At 48.4% G+C, this 22,275-nt stretch overlaps 1 protein-coding gene across 1 annotated transcript in view; it reads right to left on the bottom strand.

Annotated features, from left to right (window-relative positions):
* The window catches only part of insyn1 (inhibitory synaptic factor 1), a 36,493-nt gene extending 14,444 nt beyond the window's left edge, over positions 1-22,049 (bottom strand). Inside the window, 1 exon segment of the mRNA XM_084682322.1 lies at positions 20,701-22,049. Within this exon segment, the coding sequence (XP_084538448.1) occupies positions 20,701-20,844 (144 nt within the window). The 5' untranslated portion in view covers positions 20,845-22,049.
* Between the last annotated feature and the right edge of the window lie 226 nt (positions 22,050-22,275).

Below are 22,275 nucleotides of genomic sequence, written 5' to 3'. Positions count from 1 at the left end.
TCATTTGGAATGCTTTATGTGGTCATGTCAAACCTATGCGTTATTCATCTAGGGATAAATGCTTACTGAGCACAAACAGTGAAATAGTTTTGCAATAAATTCTTGTTTACTAATGGTGGGAGGGTAAATATATTGGTTACGTGCCAGCTCCCATCAAAGGTGGTCCCCATTCGGGTAAAAATCCTAGAAACTACAATGAAGGCTATGAGATGGAGGCATCCATTGAGTATTTTTTGGGGTTGTAAACATTTGTATGTTTGCCTTATTTGTCTTACTCTGTTCAAGGCACTTGGATGCTCTGACATACATTTCTGGACAGGGGTACATTGAGTTACTCACACCCACAGGGACATTCCAAATCTCTCCCACGCATATTTCAGCATGCGATGTGACAAGCCATTCAGTCAACATGTCTGTGGACACAGTCAGCAACAACTCTGGCCCACACAATGTCTTCTGGGATGTAGACGTATACCTTATAGCCCTTCCAAAGTGTCTATGTTTCAAAGCCACCTTCCCTGTTGCTTCTCTTGTTGTAAATGTTTGGCTTAAATGTAAGGCAGAGTGTGTTGCCAAAATCTCTCCCTCTATTCTATCAATAGACTGTGACAGAAAACAGAGTCTGCTCCATAAGTGGCGTGGCTATCTATTGCCAACTTGTCTCCTCAGCAAGCTCAATGTCTCTTTGTTGAACACAAAGTATATGTTTCATTTCTGTATCGAAATGCAAAATGTTTACTCGGCAAAAAAACGCCCTGCTGAAAACGTATGGCTCTATATTTGTCCTGAAGGCAGGGGTTTGCATTTCAATGTAAATCTCTCCATTCCTCAAGGACGAGCAGCCCTTTTCTCGTCACACTGAACCTGAAAACGCTGTATAAGGATAGCAAACTGAACACAGTCATACAGTCTGGCCCAGGGAAGATTACTGAGATAAAACAATTGGAAAAAATAGTGTATTTTTAGTTGATGCGATTGTATGATGACAAGGTGAAATCCATTTCTGGGAGATATTCTATTGACCTCTCCTTGCTCTACGCACGATTAATTTGATTCAAGCTGGAAGCATAAATCCAGGATGATTATTCTGTGTTCAGGAGGAGAGCAGCGAGCAGTTTCATCCGCTCTGGAACAGCAGGCGACAAGCAAATTATTTTGGTTGTATTATGCAGAAGTTTACACATTCTGCTGCATTGCCAAGACCCAGCGAGTCGCAGTGAAGAGCACCAGATGTTAAATTAGAGAAAATAACATAACATTTTAACATATCACCATGGTTTTTATGACGCGTTCCGAATCCAATTTGTTGCAAGCATTTTGTTGTTGAATTCATCGAGTTAAGATGCCTTAATGGCTGTTTTCTGTCTAAGGTTTCTGTGATGAGTTTGTTATTTATCAACAACATTGTCCAGAGGTTGACCACCTCCCAGCATGATTGAGATCTTCTCTCGCGATCAAAATGTAAATGGCATCGAAGTGCACCCCACCCCGAACACAAGCGCAATTAAAAGCGCCATAAGCCCATGTTGGAGAAAGGCCAGCTGCTCCTGGGATAGACGCTTGTGGCCTGATGTCTCTAGGCTGACCGCTAGCTGGCAGCCTGCTGGATGAGGCTGCAGATTGCACATGGACATGTGCTCCGCTCGCCTCTTGGTGTGCGCTTGTGACAGGAGGCTGATGAAGCACGCGGACGCTCCCTCCTTCTCTGTCTTTAGCTCCCTTTTCACGCCCCTTCTCACGCCCCACCCCCCACCCCCCCTCTCGCTCACCCCTCTCTTCCAGTTGACTCCAGAAGAAAATGTCTGTTAGATAAATGGAGTTTAAGAAGAACTGGACTCTGTTATGATAACACCTGCTGTACAATGCTGTGTATTTGAATCCCTGCAGGAGAGTATAGGCCAGAGCCAAGAGAGCATACTGGCACTGCTACACATCGCTCACTCGCTCTCTCTCTCTCTCTCTCTCTCTCTCTCTCTCTCTCTCTCTCTCTCTCCCTCTCCCTCTCTCAGCCCCAAGGCCATGCAGTCTCTCGAATCAGGAGAAGAAAAAATCACCGCGGAGACGACTAATAAGCTGTGACCTGGAATGACATGAGATGACGTGCTAAAATATGTACATTGCTCTAAAAATTCACCCACTGTGTCCCTGTTACAGCTCTGTTCCTATTTCAGCACTTGCTCTGCTTAAGCACTTTCATTTGGCATCTGGTCTCATTTCAAGAAAGAAAGATAGAGAGGAAAAAGTGAGGGCGGAAAGAGAGAGAGAGAGAGAGAGAGAGAGAGAGAGAGAGAGAGAGAGAGAGAGAGCGAGAGACAGAAAGAGAGAGAGAGAGAGAGAGAGAGAGAGAGAGAGAGAGAGAGAGAGCGAGAGACAGAAAGAGAGAGAGAGAGAGCGAGAAGCGGAGGGAAGCAGCTCGCTGGCTGTGGTGAGCTGGGCCAGGGATGCTAGCTGGCTGGGGCTGCTGAGGATAGAGGAGTTGTGTGTTATCCCTGTTCAACAGAGACACTGTTGGTCAGAGACCAAGGGAGCCAGGCGCTAAAGATTCAACCCCCCACACCCTCCTCAATGCACTCAAGATGCAATGAATAATCCATTTGACGTGTTATTAAAGTATTTACTGTCTCTTATACATAATGGAGAGTAATGATGAGTAAAGGATAATAAATAATATGCTACGTTTGCAGCCGGGCCTCATATTATTCAATAGAAATAATATTATAGATCCAACCTGTTAGGAGACCATAGAGGAAATACATTGCTCATGTATATAAGAATTGTTTATGTTATGAGCCTCTTGTCTGTTCTATTGCTCCACCACAGTGCTTGGCTGGTGCATCAGATGGAGAACAGCATTTCTCAGATGGAGTACTGTAGTGTACTGTAGTGTACTGTAGTGTGTGGAGCACACTGTGTTGGACGTGTAGGAGAACTAGATCCACAAGCAACTAGTCCGTCCTCACACAGCACGGGCGCTAGTGTTGCAGTGGCCTGATTAGCTTTCTATCTACAGCGGAGCAGACTGGTCTAAATATAGCCAGTAAAAACAATGGAAGATGGAGCTGGGTTATCGTAGCCCTGCAAGAGAGGTGGGCTGTGTGTGTGTGTGTGTGTGTGTGTGGGGGGGGGTTAGCTAGTTAAACCCTGAAGGGTGCCCTACCTGCTGGGGGGTTCATGTCTGTGCTCTTGCCTCCAGCAGCTATGTTGGCGCTTTGGGAGCGTTGCACTGTCTCGGCTTGATTAGGCTCTGCTGATGGCGTGGTCTGGTGTTTACATTTACATTTAGCAGACGCTCTTATCCAGAGCGACTTACAGAAAGTACAGGGACATTCCCCTGAGGCAAGTAGGGTGAAGTGCCTTGCCCAACGTAATTTTTTTGCTCGGCCGGGAATCGAACTGGCGACCTTCAGATTACTAGCCCGATTCCTTAACCGCTCAGACACCTGACTGGTGTTGCTGGCAGGGTGCTTGAGGTTTGCACTGTTTCCCTACCTGTGTCCACCGCTAGGCTGCTGCAGAGGACACCAGCTCTGGCCATCCTTGTCAAGGACACTTCTCGCTCCACTGTACGGCAGTAAGTAGCTCTTTAATCAGTGTGGCACAAATATACTCCATATTGACAACAGTATGATTATCTAAAGGACCCTTGTGTACAGACTCTTGACTCAACATTCTCAACACGTCCCTGACATGGCTAAGATACAGAGCCCAACATGCCCGCCCCCTTGCAAACAAACAGTTGGCTTGGTGAAGAGTCGAGAGGCATCTATGGAGTGGGAAAAGTAAACAACAACAAAAAGGGGAACAAACTTTGCTCCTAGCGAAGAAGGATGCAACGAGGGAGCGGGGACTGTCTGGCAGGCTATTGGCTCGCGTCTGATTGGATACATTTCCAGGAAGTGGAGTCTCATTCCCTCGTTTGTCTCCCTTCCTCGTGCGGACGTGTCACTGCTTGTCCTGAGGCAGCAGAAGGCAGATGGTCCCACACTCTGAAAGCCACCCCAAAAAATGAGCCTCAAGATATCCCCCTGCTACTCTCTAGAAAATCACCACTTTCTTCAACGTAATGAAACCAGAGAAAAAGGATAGCCTTCTAAAGTAAAGGGGGGAAAATGTGTAGCATTGGTCCATCATCCATCAAGCGGATGACATGGAGCTGTGTGTGTTAGGTACATTTTGTGAATCTGGCCTATGTTCTCTCTCCCACTGGAGATCATCAACACTAAATACAGCAATGGCAGATGAATGATCAGCCGAAGAAAATCCAATAAGCTACAAAAGGACTATAAATTGTGCCAGCTGCTGTCAAAAGTTTACTGAAGGTTAATCATTAGAATAATTCCTTTACTGTCCAAAAATAGGGAGCCTTTCATGAGATCTTTAGGATTTTGATGACTTTGATACTGACGGTTAAAGCACCCTCTTCTGTTTGATAAACGTTATTTCTAAATTGAACACTATGTCAGATTTGGATAGGGGATTGTTCTCACTGTAAAGAAACCAGGCAACCCCACCAGGAAGTCGAACATTTCACCAGCAGTCCTGAAGCGTGAAACACTTCTGACAGATATTTTGACAATCTAATACGGGGAGGGGAGGGGTGGGTGAGGGGCTGGATTAGCGAGTGGGGGCGGGAGGGAGGGGTTGAGGGGTTGTGAGTGATGAGTTGGCTGCTGGTGTCAAAGCTGCTCCTTTTCCTCTCTTTTAACCCTTGTGCGGTGTTCACATTTTAGTAACTCAGCCAGTGTTCGTGGGTCTGGTGGACCCGCTGCATTTTGGGGGTTTTAATTCCTCACAATCAAATATTTTAAGTTAAAATACTCAACAGATGTTTACTTCATCCCAATTACAAGCAATATAAACAGTATATATTGTTAAAAATTGCGCTTTACTTTTGTTAGATTACATGAATGAATTAAAGTGCTACTCGTTTTTTGTTTGTAACATGTAAAAAAAGAAAGAAATCAGTTATAATCAAATTCAGAATGGAAAAACAGTCAACAAATCTACAAATGATGGAGGTTTTTCATAACTATAGATTTGTATTTAGGCAATTTGAATTTCCTTAGAAATGTAACCCATTCAAGTCAGTTTACACAACACAAGCCGAACTCTCATTCCTTGATTTTTTCCTCCATCAGGCTTCCCTGTGTAGACTTGTAAGTTTCAAGCATATGAGGAAGTGGCATCACAGGTAGCAGAGATCTTTATACCATAATTTGCAGGTTTAGATATACTGCCTAAAGGGGCAGCGGCCCCTATATGGCATCAGCTACACATCAATTGTGACATTAGGCCCAGGGTCGTAAAACAGGGGGAGGCAGTGACCCACTTGTCTCACACTGTCTTGATGGCAGCTAGCTTGTCTCTCTGCCATCGAGCTGGTCTGTCGTTTCGGTTATCCAATCGGATAATCCTGGAAATTATGTGGAAGTTTTCCTGAGACGTTGCACGGAAAAGTTATCTGCCAGTTTCTGCATCCCACAGGGATTCAGTGGATTCCCATTTGGACCTGAAAAGTCCAGCAAGGATAAGAACCCCAAAGTAGACATGTCAATGGGGTTGGTCCATCTCTTTCTACCTTTCTCCAAAAACATGCCCTCTTTCTAAATGAGTGCAATCCAGAATCATTTTCTGGATGGAATCTAGGATGAAAAGCTCAAAAGAAGACTTGATGTCCTGCACATGAGTAGGCACCATGTGTTGTTACTCATGTGTTAGCCCTGGATGCATCCTTATCACATTGGCAGCCATGCGTTGTGGCTCATTTCATGGGCTAGAAGGCCATTCAATTTCATCATATTTTGACATCCATATTTCTTCACTTGCTATCTAACGGGCTTGTTCTGGTCGTGGTGCTGGCTGCTGATGGGGTGGTCCTTGAGCTGACTAATGACCGGTTGGTCCTGGGGCTCGTCTTCGTTTTGGAACTAGCTTATGCTCAATCTCATCCTCTTCTTCAAAGTCACTGTCCGACTCTGAATTTGCAGAAATTACTCTACATCATCATCAAAAGCTTCTCTCTCTTCCAAAATCAATTGCATGGCCCTCTGAGCAGAGACTCTTTTGGCCATCTTGATCAGTTGTGATAACTAATCACACTGGCAAAGCTATATTTATATTATCCCACCCCCAATTTGCAGATGGGATAGAGTATGAGGAAATAAAGATTGGTTCCCGCAAGACAGTAAAATGTGAGAGCAGACAGGTGTCGGTGCTTGAATCTGTCAACAATTTTGCAACATTGTGCGGGAACGGCAGGGGCAGAACTACAAAACTCTCTCTCTCTTTCACACACACACACACACACACACACACACACACACACACACTCTAACAACAGGCCCAGAAAGGAGGAGGACAGAGTGAATGTACACAATTTCCACACTCTTATCAGCCCTGGGTCCAGTGGACCCGAACATTCCGTATGTAATATAAATGTGTAGGGGGGGTGTACAGTGTGTGGTCATTGAAAATGTGTTCTGATATGTGTTCTTCACAGAAAATGAGCCAAGGCCAATGAGTCTCAGTTTGAAAAAATAATTAATCATATGATTTTTCTTTTGATAAAAACTGAAAACGGGTCCCACAGACCCGAACACCACACAAGGGTTAAAGCTCATTTTCTCCTTTAATGGCTTAATGCCCCTTACAGAGACAGGGAGATGCCTTAGGCCCATTTTTGTGAGCCTTTCTTTTTTTTTGGGGGGGGGGGGGGGGGGGCTGATTATCAGACTGGAATTTTCTCTGCCTCTTGTTTGTTTGTCAATCCAAAACAAAGGGGAATAGATAATAAGATATCTACATGCGAAGTAGGAAGCGGATAAAATACAATAAAAGGCTCTATGGATTGAAGTTGTGGGTGTCTACTGTAGCATATGGACAACTCTGCCCTGGCCACACCGCTCCCCTGGCGTCCAGAGGCAGTGTTCCACACAGTGTATTGGCTTAGCTGCTGTTGCCCATTTTACAGTTGGCTGCAGCAAGTTTACAGCCCACGGACGAGCACAAAACAAATCTCCTTTGAATTAACAAACCGTAGCCACACGATTTATTATAGAGCTCGAGCACTGGCTGTGCTTCTGTGACTGATGTTTATTTTATGTAAAGATTTTAAGAGTGTGTGTGGCTTGATGCTGTTTGGCTATGATTCGTTATTCAAGTTGTACTGATGGTTTTGATGTTTTCAAACGTGGTTATAAGACCTTGCAAAGTTAAGGGTTGAAAGTAACTTTTGACGCTCTAACATAGTTTGTTATTTCTCAAGGATATTTTCTGGTGTCCGGGAGTTGAATATCAATAATATATATTTTGCCTGCACTTCAGTAGCTGCAGATGTAAAAAAAAAAAAAAAAAAAACACTTTTGTGAATTAAAAAGTAGGCTATATTGATCATGATCACTTTTTACCATTTTAGAAGCTATGTGTCCAAATCTATTCCTTACAATGCTGCAACAAACAAACAAAAGGGTAGGATTAGAGTCAGGCTACTTACTACTGTGTGGGAGTGTGCAAGTGTGTGTGTTTGCGTGTGTGCATATGTGTGTGTGCGTAAACCATTACAAAATCAAACTAAGGATGAATAAGGTCATGTTACTAGGTATATGCAGGCTTTATAAAGCCAGATGACTTAGCTACATGATCAACCGTTAATATACTTGTGTTTGAGATTCCGCAGACAATAAGAAACTTGAAAATAGTTTGTCCTATTGAATGGTTTGTTCAGTTTCTCCCTCTATTTCAGCCTTGACTCATCCATATGTATAGCGCTGGGTAAGGCAGGCGGGCGGGCGGGCGAGCAGCAGTAGGCTGAGAACAGCATGAGGCTGTGTTTTGCACACTGTCTATTTAATTGCCTGAACACCAGCCGCCTCACTATGGCCTGGTACCAACCAGGCTCACTGAATCTCCTGAGCTGGGCTCCTCTCCTCTCCTCTGCCCGAAACCAGCTCTCCCCGGAGCCCCATTGAGGCTGGGCACACTGACCCTCACCCCCCCCCCCCCCCACCCGTCACCCGTCACCTCCTACGCCCCTGTCGCCCCCTCCGGCCCCGCTGTCTGGCAGCATGGAGAGTCCAGAACGGAGTCTCTTTATCAGCCTGTCAATCACAAGGGGAGGACTGGGATGAACTTGGGAGGGGCACTGCTAGCAGACCTCTGACACTCACTCTGCAGCTTCTGGTGCTCAGAAAACTTTTCAATCGGGGGACAAATTCTGTCCTAACTATTAGAAATAGACGGTGGGTGAAGGTGTCACTTTCCTCCAGGTGTCTGTCTGTCTGTCCTGCCTCTGGTTTATGCAGGAGTGAAAGAGTGAAAGAGGGAGAGAGCGAGAGAGCGATCGAGCGTCTGACAGCGTACAAAGGAAGCCCCAGAGGTGACCGTACTCTGAGTGCCAGTGAGACCCAACGCTGAGGTGTCAAACAAATTTGCAGATTATTTTGCCATGGGCATCAATTAGTGCTGCTGTGGAGAGCTATGTATGAGACGTCAACAGATATTGTAGGTGCAAAGGGCCATCGTGTCTCCTTATGGGATGGAGGTAAAGGACTGTCAAAGAAGCTATTGGAAAAAGAGACCCGACTTTTCTCTGAAGCATTCAGTAGTGTGATGATCCAGCCCTCATCCTTCCTAGTCCCCCGTGCCTTGTTTTTCTGTGAAAATGTAAGTGGTGCCCACCAAAGTCACCAGCAATGACCTCATTCACGCCACAGTCAAACACTTCCATCTCAAGCTAGCACGCAGCCCTTCGTCCCAGGTAAGCTTGATTTGACAATTAAAAAATAAATTAATGGAAGGTAAAGGTCTTTGTGGAGGAAATCACCATGCCTTGTGGTGAAATCAAAGTAGACCAAAATGGCGTCTTTGGTTCCTTCCAGGCACTGCGGGACCTGCTCCCAGGACAAGAGACTTCGATAGAGATTCTCATTGATCTTCATTTGGCATGATCAGTAGCACCACAAAGTTGTCATTTACACAGCAATGGGGAGAGGATAATATTGTGCGTCATATCAAGGCTTGTAAATAAATTCATAAATTACTTGGGGAATGTGAGTATGTTACGGAATGCTAATCCTACACCTAACCTAACCCTAACCCTTAATTAGAAGTCCATCCACCACCTATTTGCATGTCATATTGCTGCCCTTTTTTATATATTTTGTAACATTTATATCTTACATATTGTTTAGTTCTTTAGTATTAGACTTTTTAAATTTTATGTATACATCCTACTTTTTTACAATTAAGATCTGTATATGTTTATTGTATGCACCTTCCTGCCACAGTAAATTCAGTGTTTGTGTAAACTTACACTGCAAAAAAACAAATTCAAAAACCAGATTCAAAAAACAAATTCTGATTGTGATTTCTGTGCATGTCAACAGCTTAACTGGCAGGTCAGGAAGGCGTGCTTGGTCGACCTGATGAAGTAATGCGGTGGTGGTGTTGTGAAGGTTTCACTGGTAAATTAATATTAATGTCGCTTTTTCATTCAAATAAAATCTTTGCACATTCCCTCCTTAAACAGCAACATCTGTGACCTCAATTTGGTACAGGGCACATGTGTGTGTAAATGCAGGGCCTGGGTCTATTTCTGCCTGGTCTGATTGGCACCACAAAGATGTTAGATAGTAAGGTGGGTTTGCAGCTCAGCAGAGATGAGGTGTCAAGCGCAAGCAAAGACTCTGGAAGTGTCAGAAGGGTATTTAACTGTAGAAGTATTTTTTTTTACAAAATACCCACCCAAAAAAAAGAAGTCTTGTGCATTTGCAAACATGGACAGGCACATCCAAGATAATAATATAAACAATTTGCAGATGCTTTTCATCCATAGCAACACACATGTACGTGAACCGTCAATCTCTTGATCTGCATTCAAATGCTAAACTCCTGAGCAATCTATATTCTTTGATCCCTGGATGGAGGTGTTCATGCAAGTCTTCCACATGAGCCTTGTGGTCTACTGAAGCTGACATTAAGAAGTCAGACGTCGCAGTGTTGTCGGACAGTGGACACAGCAATGACAGGTGTTTAATAGCCAGAGCCTGTTTTTTTGTTTTAATTGTCCTGCATCTGTCAGTGACTCCCAGCCACAGACGTGAGGGTTGAACCCCTGACCCTCTGGCTCCCTCCGCCTGGAGGAGAACACAGACCCCCCTCCCTCCGGTGTTATGCCGGGCTCTGGGAAGAAACTGCTGCCTGCAGACTACCAGATAAGCTCTCTCTCTCTCTCTGTCTCTCTCTCTCTCTCTGTCTCTCTCTCTCTCTCTCTCTCTCTCTCTCTCTCTCTCTCTCTCTCTCTCTGTCTCTCTCTCTGTCCTGCCTCCTCCTCTCTTTCCCTCCACCCCCTTGTGTTGTTTTTCTCGCCCTCTCTCTTTCTCTCTCTCTCTTTCTCTCTGTCTCTTTCTCTCTCTGTCTCTCTCTTTCTCTCTCTGTCTCTCTCTCTTGCAGATGCTCTCACTGGTAGCCTTTTTCTCGCTCACCATTTCTGGGACTTTCTACAGTGTCTCCCTGCCCCCCTCCCTCCTGTCTCCGACTCTCTCTCATCATCCTCTCTTTGTCCTACGGTATCTCAAAATGTCACTGTACCCCATCGCACACACACACACACACACACACACACTGCACACACACTGCACACACACACTGCACACACACACACACACACACTGCACACACACACTGCACACACACACACACACACACACACACACACTGCACACACATCCAGTGACCCTCCTGTACAGGTTGCAGTGGCCCCTGTTCCTTTTGTCTTTCGCCCTGTTTGTTTTTGTGCTGATACCGAACGTCCCACCCAAACACAGCAATGGATGACCCGTGTGGCTGCACCCCTAGCCCCACTCCAAAAGCACTGACGTTGGATAAAGCAGTCCATCACCCTGCCCTCTCCCTGCCAACAGTAACAGCTGATACTAAGGTTAGAACTCAACACGTAACCTTGGTGGCCTCCATGAAGGTCGTCCCATTGTCCCCCTCCTTTCCCCCCTCCCCGTATAATCCATGTCAATTGCAGCTCTTAGCCAAACAAGGACAGACGTTAAACACTCCGCCAATTAGTTGTGTCGTTTGCCTTTTGGCAAGTGACAAGAGCCCACCGGATTAATACCAGAGTGAAAGCTATGGGTCAGGGCCTGGGATTTATGTGGCAGTGGGGGAAGATTTAGCTCTGTCAGGGTCATTTCAGTTTCATGAAACCCCTGCAACTCCATCATCCCTTACTGGGGCCTCAGCATCTATTCATTTTCCTCACACATTTACACACTGATTAAATACTGCCTTATTATGCAACGGCTGTGTTACATGTGAAGACATGATTACGTATACTAGGATCGGAATGTAACCGGCCTCCAATCCAGAAAAGTGCATGGACTACTCATTTGTTCCTGCAGAACAGTCGAAGACTCTCCTTCATCTATCTTATTTCCAACACATAATCTTTGCGCCTAAACTAGCAACTGCACAACTGTGAGTCACAGTTGAACTGAGGACAGTGAAGGCGCTTTTCTTGTCACCGTCTTCTCACCCTTTGCAACTTTCCTCACGACGAAGCATACAAATAGCGATGTGACTGCGGCAGGAAGTCATGCGGAGGCCTGAGAGGTGTGCGTGTCGCTCCCCACCCCCCCTCCCTCCAGGAACATAACATTTTCCAGGAAAATGATACAGAATGCGTATTTAACAGGGGGGTCAGATGGATGAGCGGTTAAGGAGTGGGGATATTAATCAGAAGGTTGTTGGTTCGATTCCCGGCTGTGCCAAATGACGTTGTGTCCTTGGGCAAGGCGCTTCACCCTACTTGCCTCGGGGGAATGTCCCTGTACTTACTGTAAGTCGCTCTGGATAAGAGCGTCTGATAAATGACTAAATGTAAACAAAGCAAAATCAACCATGTCACCAAGAAGCCCACACGCTCACCCATCTGTAAAGCTGTGAGAGCAGACGTCACACTAGAGCGCTCTGGACTGTAGATACTGTAGACTGTGTTGTGATTCCGAGGACGGGCGATGGTGGGTGGGTGAACTGAGGGTGAAGGTGAGCACAGACAACAGGATGAGGGTCAGCTGAAAGGCAACCCTAACCCCTACCTCCACCCTCCATCAATTCCTCCCCACCTCAACTGTTAAAGGTCCAGGACAAAGATATGAATCATTCAAAGCTGCTTGTTGATCCCCCCCCCTCCACCAGTGTCTGCTTCTGTCCTGAATAACTCTGTCCCCTTGGCATGCGTGTCTTCTAAACCCTACCCCCCCCACACACACACACACTCCTCCCCGGTGGTTGACGTCCGCATCACAGCCAGCTTCTGACAATGACAGTGGTGGCAGTCATCCATGCAGTAGCAGGTGGCAGAGTGTGACTGCTAGTGCAAGGTTACAGCAGAAAGAAAGAGAGAGAGAGAGGGAGAGAGAGAGAGAGAGAGGGGGGAGAGAGAGAGGGGGGGAGAGAGAGACGGGGGACGGATCTCTATTAGATTGGAGAAAAACCACCAGGCACAAACTTCACAACCCCATGTGGCAAACAGTCTGAGACCTTCATTAGATTTGCGGTCAGGCTTCTCACAAACAAGGTAATTAATGACATTCCTGTGTAAAATGCACCCCAGACTAGTTGCCTCCAATTAGAGCAGTGGTTCTCAATCCTGATCCTCGGGCCCCCCTGCCCTGCTTGTTCTAGAGGTTTCCTTGCTCCAACATACCTGATTCAAATGAATGGGTTGTTATCAGGTCCATTTATTTGAATGAGGTATGTTGGAGCAGGGAAATATCTAAAACATGCAGGCCAGGGGGGCCCGAGGACCAGGATTGAGGACTTGGAAATTGCGTTATCTCAATTTCTTTTTGTGTTATGAGGAGATTAGGGTAGTTGTTTTGTTGACTAAGTTCAAAAGCATGAATGTTCCTACTGAAATGCAAGACCTACGTCAATACCAGAAAAACTGAAGTATTACTGTATTAGAACCAATAATAGAAGAGTCTGATGTCACAGATGGTTGCTTGCCTTGTTGGTTTAATCTTCAGATATTACTGCTGGGTAACCGAGAACAATCCCATTACAGGATCATTCCTAACTGGGTCGAGCAGGACACCCAATCAGAGCAGAGCTCCAATGAGCGCCAGGGCGGATGGCAGATGATGGAACTGCAGTTTCACAGTGAGCAGCCATGCTGGAGGGCTGCATGTTACCCGGAGCATTGTTTCCCTGCCACAGAACGTCCAATGAAGAAGAAAAAAAAGGATATCCAGGTCAGTTCCTATCTTGGGTGGCTTGTTGTACAAGGCACTAACAGTAGGCATGCTTTCAATTGGCTGGACCTGGAAACGCAGATAGATTTAACCTTAAATATAGTTACATACTTTGCCCGGTATATACCATTGGGTCTGACACAGTAGTGTAATGTAGTTATTCTTGGGGCCTGCATGTACACTTCAATGGTGGATTTTTCACACCATTAACTACAGCCCACTGGCTTTATTCACAGCACAAAGATAGGCCAAAACAATTCTAAACACGCCCACGAGCACAATTGCAACAATTGATCGGAGCTGTTCCAGCAAGTCTGTCGCCAGGCTGTACAAGTGACAGGCAGAGGGAGCCATTATCTTTTCACCCCCCCTCCCTCTCTCTCTCTCTCTTGGTCTCTCTCTTCCCTCCTCTTTATCTTCACTCTTTCTCTCTCATTTTCGGTCTCTCTCTTCCCTCCAATTTTTCTCTTTCTGCCTCTCAAATACCTATACTTTCCTCATCATCACCCTCCTCTCTCCCCTGTTGCCAATGAGGAAGGGGTTGGCCCTTTATGTTATGTACAAATACATATGTGCAGCTCTCCAATCTCTAGCTCTTTGTTTCCACCCAGGAACAGACAGGCAAATAGCCTACTGTATCTAGAAAAAGGCAGATTGGCCGTGTGGTGAGAACTCTATTGATATTAGCAGAACACGCAAGGTGTTGACACTGGCAGGGTTTTAACCAGAAACCCTCATTACGCTCTATTCTTGGAGCAAGGTTCATGGAAGCAGGCAGTGCAAAGAGGGCTGCCTAATCCACTGGGTCTTACAGGCATGATGGTCTAGTCGATATGCTGGACCCTGCATACTGAAGAAGCAGTGCAGCTCCACAGCACAAAGAGGCTCTGGGGAACCACCACCGCTTTCTGGAGTTTTTTTTTTTTTTTTTTTCTCTCAAGGTTAGATGCCACTACAGTCTCAGCTCTATGGTCTTCATTTATTGCTGCTTTGCTGTCTCTCTCTCTCTCTCTCTCTCTCTCTCTCTCTCTCTCTCTCTCTCTCTGTCTCTCTCTCTCTGTCCCTCTCTCTGTCCCTCTCTCTGTCTCTCTCTCTCCCTCTCTCTCCCTCTCTCTCTTACGCTCCCTCTCTCTCCTCCTCATTATTTGTCACCTACCTCCCCAACCCACCTTCTCTCCATCACCTTCCGAGATTAAACCTAATTCCGGAAACGGTGGTGACATTTTGTGTTAGGCGATTAAAACCCGATTTGGGATTTTCGTAAGAATTTCGTCAAATATTAATTTCAAGTCTAGCATGCGTATAGAGATTGGGGGTATTTTTCTCTATTAGTTTGAAGTGCCTTGTTCTTGTTGTTTTTGTGCGCAATACGTAACTCTGCTGGAGGCATGTCACCAAGTTTAATTGGAGAATTTAATTTAAGCATACAAACGAGGTCAGACAAGAAAGGTACAATTTGGTAGATATCGCCTTCATTTTTCGCAGCTATCTTTCACACAAACAAAATCCTATGGGCAGCTTCAGCGTCCGGTGTTGGGGGGGGGGAGGGGGGGGGTGTCTCTCGTCCTCGGCATGGCCTGCTGGCTACTGTGGGCCCGCGGGCCAGCTGGTGAGCATGTCTGCAGGCCCAGGGCCTGGCCAAATCCTGCCTTCATCTGCAGTAAATGGACTCTCCAGCAGCGGGCTGGGGCACCCTCACCGGAGAGCAAGGGAGGGGAGCTGGAGACAGACTGAGGAGGGCTGGGCAGTCAACCCAGGAATCTGGCAGCCCGTTGGAAAGGCTCGCTTTCTGGGAAATGGTCCACCAGGGCCCAGCTTTGAGACTGATTGTAATTTCTGATAAGTGGGCACTCAGGTGGACTAAAGAGAAGCAACGTAGCCCACTCCGGGGGTACGTCAGCGACCACAAGGGCCTCTTTGGAGCACCTAGAGGATGGATAACAGAGGAACTTAACAAAGACCCTGCACTGGCACACCTGCTCATCATATCACTGATGGAGTCATTAGCATACCCGAGAGCTATTTGCATCTTTACACCGATTGAAACCAGCTTGAATCCAGACTTGGATTCAAGCTGGTTCCCTCAAAAAAAGGCTCAAAAAGGCTCCCTCAACTATGGAACAATACTGGTGTCATGACTCATGAGCAGTAAATACGTGGGTCCTTTTCATGTATCCGCTCAATGTTTGCCTTTTTCCCCCGCGGCACACATACCGTATGATATGCTAGTGAGGACAATACGCAGTCCCTAGTGGCCATCCCATGAAGTGCAGCTCCCAGATAGGGGAATTTGTCTGGTGGCACTGTAGAGAGAGAGAAACGGTTGAGGAAGAGGAGGAAAAAACGTCCCCTGCAGAAACAACAGCCTTTGATTTGGGTTTAGGGCTCCCTGCGGCTACATCTGTGTTGAGCTCAGAGAGCCTGCTCTCCCCTACTGGCAGAGCAGGGCCAGGGTTCTGGATCCATGTCCTGACTGGATCATGAGGCCCGCTGGTTCGCTGACTGATCTTGGGCCAGCTGTGTGTATTCCTTCACCCACACACTGGGATGCAACAGAGCTCCTTTTAAGCACGCCAGGCACGCACATGAAAGCCCACCCCTGGACAAACCCTCTAATCAAACCATTAAAATGATTTAAAAAAATAATAATGGACACATTTAACAATTCTGATGATTGCTCACATTACAGCCTGGATCATTCTGGATGGATTGTGTGCATAGCCATAGGTAACACCTTGATCTCGCCAGATTTGTAATGCTAACCATGGCAACAGAGAACAACAACAAACCGAGATGCTTGTTTTGTGAATCCTTCCTGACTACACAGGAGTGAGCTTGGCTTGGTGGGAGGACGACGTGGACAGTTGGTTTCAGAAACAGACAAGAGCCTGGGGGGGAGGACTGGTAGGGCTGCTCCTGCTGCTGCTGCTGCTGCTGCTGATGCAATCCTACCCTGTCTGGGCTTTTGCCACAGCTGCGTAGAGACCAGCCAGTCTGCATGACTTCAGTCATTTTAGCAGACACTCCTCTCCAGACTTGAGAGGAGACGTCCTCTCGCTAACTGGGACTGGGACAAGCCAGTCCAACGTCCTGCTCGCTCAAATGATTGGACTGAGGGGCAGGCAGGTGGTCGGGTAGTCAAGAGGATGGGGAGGGAGCTGGGGGGGAGGGGTGGGGTTTGGTGGAAAAGCACAGGCTGTACTCCGAGCTGGCTCTGATAATTGCTCTTTGTTCGGCCTTCATTCGTTCATCTCATTAGTAGCAGCTTTAATTCGGTCTCTCCTGGTCTCTCCTGACGGTCTCTCCGTTTTTCATTTCTCTCCGGTGGCACGCTCTAGCCGACGTTACGGCTGTCCTTATGATTCCACATAATGACTACCTCTACATAATAACAGTTCCCTGTTGCCTTTGGGTTCTATATAAAGACTGCGGCTCTTCTCCCCTACGCTCCTCTCCTGCCCCACGCCCGCTTCTTTCTCTCCACGCTCTCATTTCTGCTGTCCTTACCGCCTCATTTAATGCTTTCAATTTACCAATCTTGTATCTCCTTAATAACCAATATGGGGGCTCTCCCGTACTTGCCATTGCTCAGCCGTTTCAAAAATTGCTTTTATCATTAGGATTCAGTTGGAACAAATAAAACATCTCACACGAGCAAACAGCCGAAGACGATTCGGCTGTTTTTCGCTGCCATTTTATACTGTCAGAGAAATACTGAGGCCAAGAATGACGTGACACCCAAATGAGTCAACTACCACAGCTGCCACTGCAGTCATCCCCTTACAACCAGCCTGGAGTACTTTATCAATGTATTTCACCCGAGTCTTTCCTGTTGCATCTCCTTCAGTCTATCTGTCACATGAGTAATGGGATTCATAAATATGACACATTTGAATGGTAATGTGGTTTTGAAAGCTCCTATCTTGAAAGACTACCAGTACGCTCAATAATACGTTTCTCCTTTACATGTAAATATGATCTATGAAGTCCATGATGCGGCTGCCTCATGTACTGTTGGTAGTGATGGCTTCTTTACGCTTTGATTTAGTTTGACGTAAATAACCAACAGAATACAATATACTGTAGCACACTAGAACTAAATTCATCTGTATCCGTTGCATCTATCTACCTGCGTTGCTCCTTGTCACTGCACACACTACACACGACTGTCAAGTGCCAGAGCCATCTTTCAGAACCACAAATGAGTCTATGTGTGTGTTAGCGTGTGTGTAGCCTGTGTGTGTGTGTGTTAGCCTGTGTAGCATTGTGGGGTCTAGCTAGTGGGCCCCCGCCCCCATCCTCAGCAGTTGTAGACTGGCTGATGGTGGCCTTCCTTGCACCCAGCCCCTGGAGCATGTCGGAGATAAACCCCCCCCCCCGATGTTCACCCCTGGGCTGGGCGTGTCCAGGGCAGCTCTGCCTGCCGTGGTGTCACTCACTCGTGAACCACAGCTCCAGCTTTAACCCTGAGAGCTCCCTGGTCACCGTTGGGGGATAATCCTCTCCCATCCCCTCTATCTCAGCCTCCCCATCACCGGCCGCCACGCCAGCCCAGCCCCGCAGAACCTCCACACACACGCAGACACGCCACGCGCCGCCGCCCGCACATACTTATTCACTTATTCGTTTCAATATATCCGACTGCAGACGTATCATTCATTTATACGACAGTGGTTGTATGTATTCATTTAACGTGGCCAAGAATGAGAGATTTTATGGAACATTAGGTGCTCATGAATCTGATGGTACATTGAACACTAATGCAGTCCCAGCATTCTGCTTTGATACAGTCTGCAGTAGGCCAGAGAAGCTAACTGCTTGATAGTGGTACTACTGACACTAGTGTTACTCTGGCTAATGCAATCAGTTTTTTTTTGTTCTGGGGTGAGGAATATGCTCTGGCTGCAGCACACAGACTCTACTCTATAGGGATATAAATGGTTATATGGGCTGGCAGAATAGAGCTTCTGTTTTTGTTTATAAATAGCTCCAACCAGCATTATTCCTCATGCTGGCATCCCATAATCATCAATCACTATGGCACCCGTAGGGTTTGGTGCACGGACTCTACTGGGAGGTAGGGCTCCTTGTGAGCACGTGCCCCTAGTAACCCCCCCCCCTCCGTGTCGTTTCATGGAAGAGGGAGCGCTGAGCGGGGGCCGGAGACTGGAGTCTGAGCGGGGGCCGGAGACTGGAGTCTGAGCGGGGGCCAGGGACTGGAGTCTGAGCGGGGGCCAGGGACTGGAGTCTGAGCGGGGGCCGGAGACTGGAGTCTGAGCGGGGGCCAGGGACTGGAGTCTGAGCGGGGGCCGGAGACTGGAGTCTGAGCGGGGGCCAGGGACTGGAGTCTGAGCGGGGGCCAGGGACTGGAGTCTGAGCGGGGGCCGGAGACTGGAGTCTGAGCGGGGGCCGGAGACTGGAGTCTGAGCGGGGCCAGGGACTGGAGTCTGAGCGGGGGCCAGGGACTGGAGTCTGAGCGGGGGCCAGGGACTGGAGTCTGAGCGGGGCCAGGGACTGGAGTCTGAGCGGGGCCAGGGACTGGAGTCTGAGCGGGGGCCGGAGACTGGAGTCTGAGCGGGGGCCAGGGACTGGAGTCTGAGCGGGGGCCAGGGACTGGAGTCTGAGCGGGGCCAGGGACTGGAGTCTGAGCGGGGGCCAGGGACTGGAGTCTGGGCGGGGCCAGGGACTGGAGTCTGAGCGGGGGCCGGAGACTGGAGTCTGAGCGGGGGCCAGGGACTGGAGTCTGAGCGGGGGCCAGGGACTGGAGTCTGAGCGGGGGCCGGAGACTGGAGTCTGAGCGGGGCCAGGGACTGGAGTCTGAGCGGGGGCCGGAGACTGGAGTCTGAGCGGGGCCAGGGACTGGAGTCTGAGCGGGGGCCAGGGACTGGAGTCTGGGCGGGGGCCAGGGACTGGAGTCTGAGCGGGGTAGGGTTGGAACGGCTCGGAGGTGATGGAGTGAGTTACGACCCTCTCTACCACCCCCTGGTCTGCCACTCTCCCATGGGAGTCCTGGTCAAAATGTGTGCACCCCCCTCCTCCCTCCCCCTTTCCGCCTCCCGGCCCCTCCCCCTCACCTCCCTCCCTCCCTGGGCTACAACTGATCAGATGTAAGCTCGTAGTTAATAACTGGAGGGGTGGAGATAAGACGTGGGGGGATGGTGTCAGATCTCCACTCTTCAGTGAGGGAGAGAGAAAGGACATACTCTGGAGGAAGGGTTTAATTAGAGCTCTCTCTCTCTCTCTTTCTCTCTCTCTCTGTCTCTCTCTCTCTCTCTCTCTCTCTCTCTCTCTCTGTCTCTCTCTCTCTCCCTCTGTGTATGTGAGGAGCTCTGCAGGAGGAGCTCACAGTGATGGCACTGCAGGGGGGAGATCTATCTGTGACTGTGATGGTCAGGATGGCTTTGTATTCACACACACACACACACACACACATACGCTTAAATACACATTCTCCCACACATACGCACTCACACAAACACTTAGATGCACAGACATACTTTCACAAACAAACCCTTGACACATTGCATCCCCCCCCCCAAATTCCCTGTACAGCACATAGAGGAACACACTGTTTCTTACGCACGCAATATCTTGCTTTGCTCCCCTCCCTTTGAAGCACGCACACACACGTACGCACTCTCAAATCTTTTTCCCCGCGTTACCATGACAGTTGTGAAAATACAGTAGGCACCCAGCTGATAATGAAGTGGTTACATAACTATTGCAGTGCCAAGTCCTCTGTCTTGCCTCAGCCCACCTCTGGGTTTCAGCCCAGATTGGCTTGGCCTCTTTAGCAGCCTGTGGAACGTCTCTTTATGAAGTCACCCCAGCGGATGAAGGTGTCTCGCTATACAGCTGAATGACACTCGTGTTCCCCCAGTGATACCCTTGCCTTTGATTGGAGTCAGGACAACGGGGCTGATTGCAGATTCCGAAAGCATCTCGTGTTCTCTGCTGCCCCGTGCATCAAAGCCAAAGGGATCTCATCTCAATTCAAATTGGAAATCAAAGTAGCCCCCCCACACACGCACACACACACGCACACACACACGCACAGCAAAACAACGTTTTACCCTTCATCCAGAGCAGACTCTGTTAAGGAGTACTCTCACCTTTCGCCATGCCTCCCCCCCCCTCCCCCGACCCTCCAAATCCCGCCTCCATGACCAACACCTCCACCCCTCTATACCCCCCCCTGTGCACACCACCTCCCCAGCCCACTCTCATCTTCACCACCTACCTCACCCTCTCGCCCCCCCATTCCCTCCTCCCCCATGCTTACCACCTCCCACCAGCCGCCCCCAACACCCCCATCTCCCCCCCCCCCCCCCGCCCTCCCTTCCTAACTTTCTCCTCCTCCTCCCCCATCCCCAGGCCCCAACCCCAGCCGGCAGAGTAACGCATGCACTTCCACCCCCCCCCCCCCCCCAGGCCTCACCTCCCGGAGTTCCTTGGCCACATCCTTGAGCTCTTTGAGAATGCCTTCCAGCTGGTTGATCACCATCTTCATGTGGCTGCGGATGCGTTCTCTGGGGCTGGGCGTCTCAGAGGTGTCCCGGTCCTGAGCTCTGGTGAGGGACATCCTTCACAGGGCGACGTGGGGCCAGCGGCCAGCGGGCTGAGGGCTTGGGGGAGCCGAGTCGGGGTCCATGTCTCTGGCCGCAAGGAGCCTCAGTGCTACTTATCCGAACAAGGGCCCCGGCCAGGCAGGGAGACCTCAACATTTTAAAAGCACCCGGGCAGCCAAAAGACCTTCCCTGGGCCCGCAGGCTCTTCCCCGGCTCACCCTCCGACAGCCATGCCCTCTGGTCGAACGTACCAAGAATGCGGTGGAACGAAACATGGAAGGGAAAAATATCGTGTTAAATCCACAGAGCGGCAGGAGAGGAAAAAAAAACTAGAAACCGTGAGATAAATCGGTGTGAAAACTTCTTATGTAACAGTGTTGAGGCTGGAGAGCCCACTCATCGTGTGTGTCAGTGGATACGTTTGGGTCGGTCTCTGAAGAGTTGAATTTGGACCGCCTTCCTATTCAGGCTCCTCTCTTTGAATTCCACTTCCCCTTGACAAGCGACGCACGCGGTACTGCACAGTGACTTTTAACCTTTGAATCGTGCCTTGTGTGTATTGTACGTTAAAAAAAAAAGCTCCTAAGAGTGTCAACCTTCACAGTCAACGGTTCATATGGAGCACTGCCGCGGAGCAGGATATCCAAGCATGATAGAAAAATACAACTCCAGCAGTATCTAAATTTTTAATCGGCCTTGTTCTACATTATCGGTTGCCAGCAAGTACAAGCTTAGCCTTATACATGTCATCCCTCAGAGGGGCTTTTGTTTTTAGGGAGGAGAACACAAATCCCGTTTCAAAACAAGAGATCCTCCAGTGTCTTGTGCCACAGACTTTATATTTATTCTCTCTGATGAGAAGGAAGAAGAAAGACTAATCTTTGAAGGAGCCCACATCAAAAGGACTTCAGCATACATCCGTTTCCCCCTATGCAGATGATGACCGAAACATGTCCTTCATTTCTGTCCGTGAGGAGGAAGGTGGGAGGAGTGAGGGAGTCTGTGAGCGTGTGCTTGTTTGCCTGGGAGAGAGCGTGTGTGAACGCCGTCCAATCTCCTCCACAGCAGGGCTTATTCCAGGTGGCAGGGGAGGGCGAATCAACTGATTTCTAAGCGAGCCGCATGTGACTCATGATAAGAATTTGCTGAGGAGGAATGACAAATCAACATGGTGGTGATGAGTCGGTGGAGTAGAGAGGAGGCAGAAGGCCGAGACCTTCCCTTGGCGCTAGGACAACTGGCGTGTCCTTGGTGCCCATGCAGCGGCCTTCTTCATGCTCGCTCCTAATCGTAGGTCCAGTCTGCAGGGCTGTTTCCCCACTCCCTAAAAAAAAAAAAAAAAAAACGGGGCAGAAACAGGCACGACTCTCCTCTCTCTCTCTCTCTCTCAGTTGTTGCTAAGGGAATCCAGTCTTCCTGCTCGTGTTGATTGATTCATTATTGCA

Source organism: Hypomesus nipponensis, chromosome 19 (genome assembly GCF_054491055.1).
Source record: "Hypomesus nipponensis isolate SF chromosome 19, ASM5449105v1, whole genome shotgun sequence".
Classification (NCBI taxonomy): domain Eukaryota; kingdom Metazoa; phylum Chordata; class Actinopteri; order Osmeriformes; family Osmeridae; genus Hypomesus; species Hypomesus nipponensis.
The sequence above is the reverse complement of the archived record's forward strand: the minus strand, read 5'-3'. Positions and strand labels throughout refer to the sequence as shown.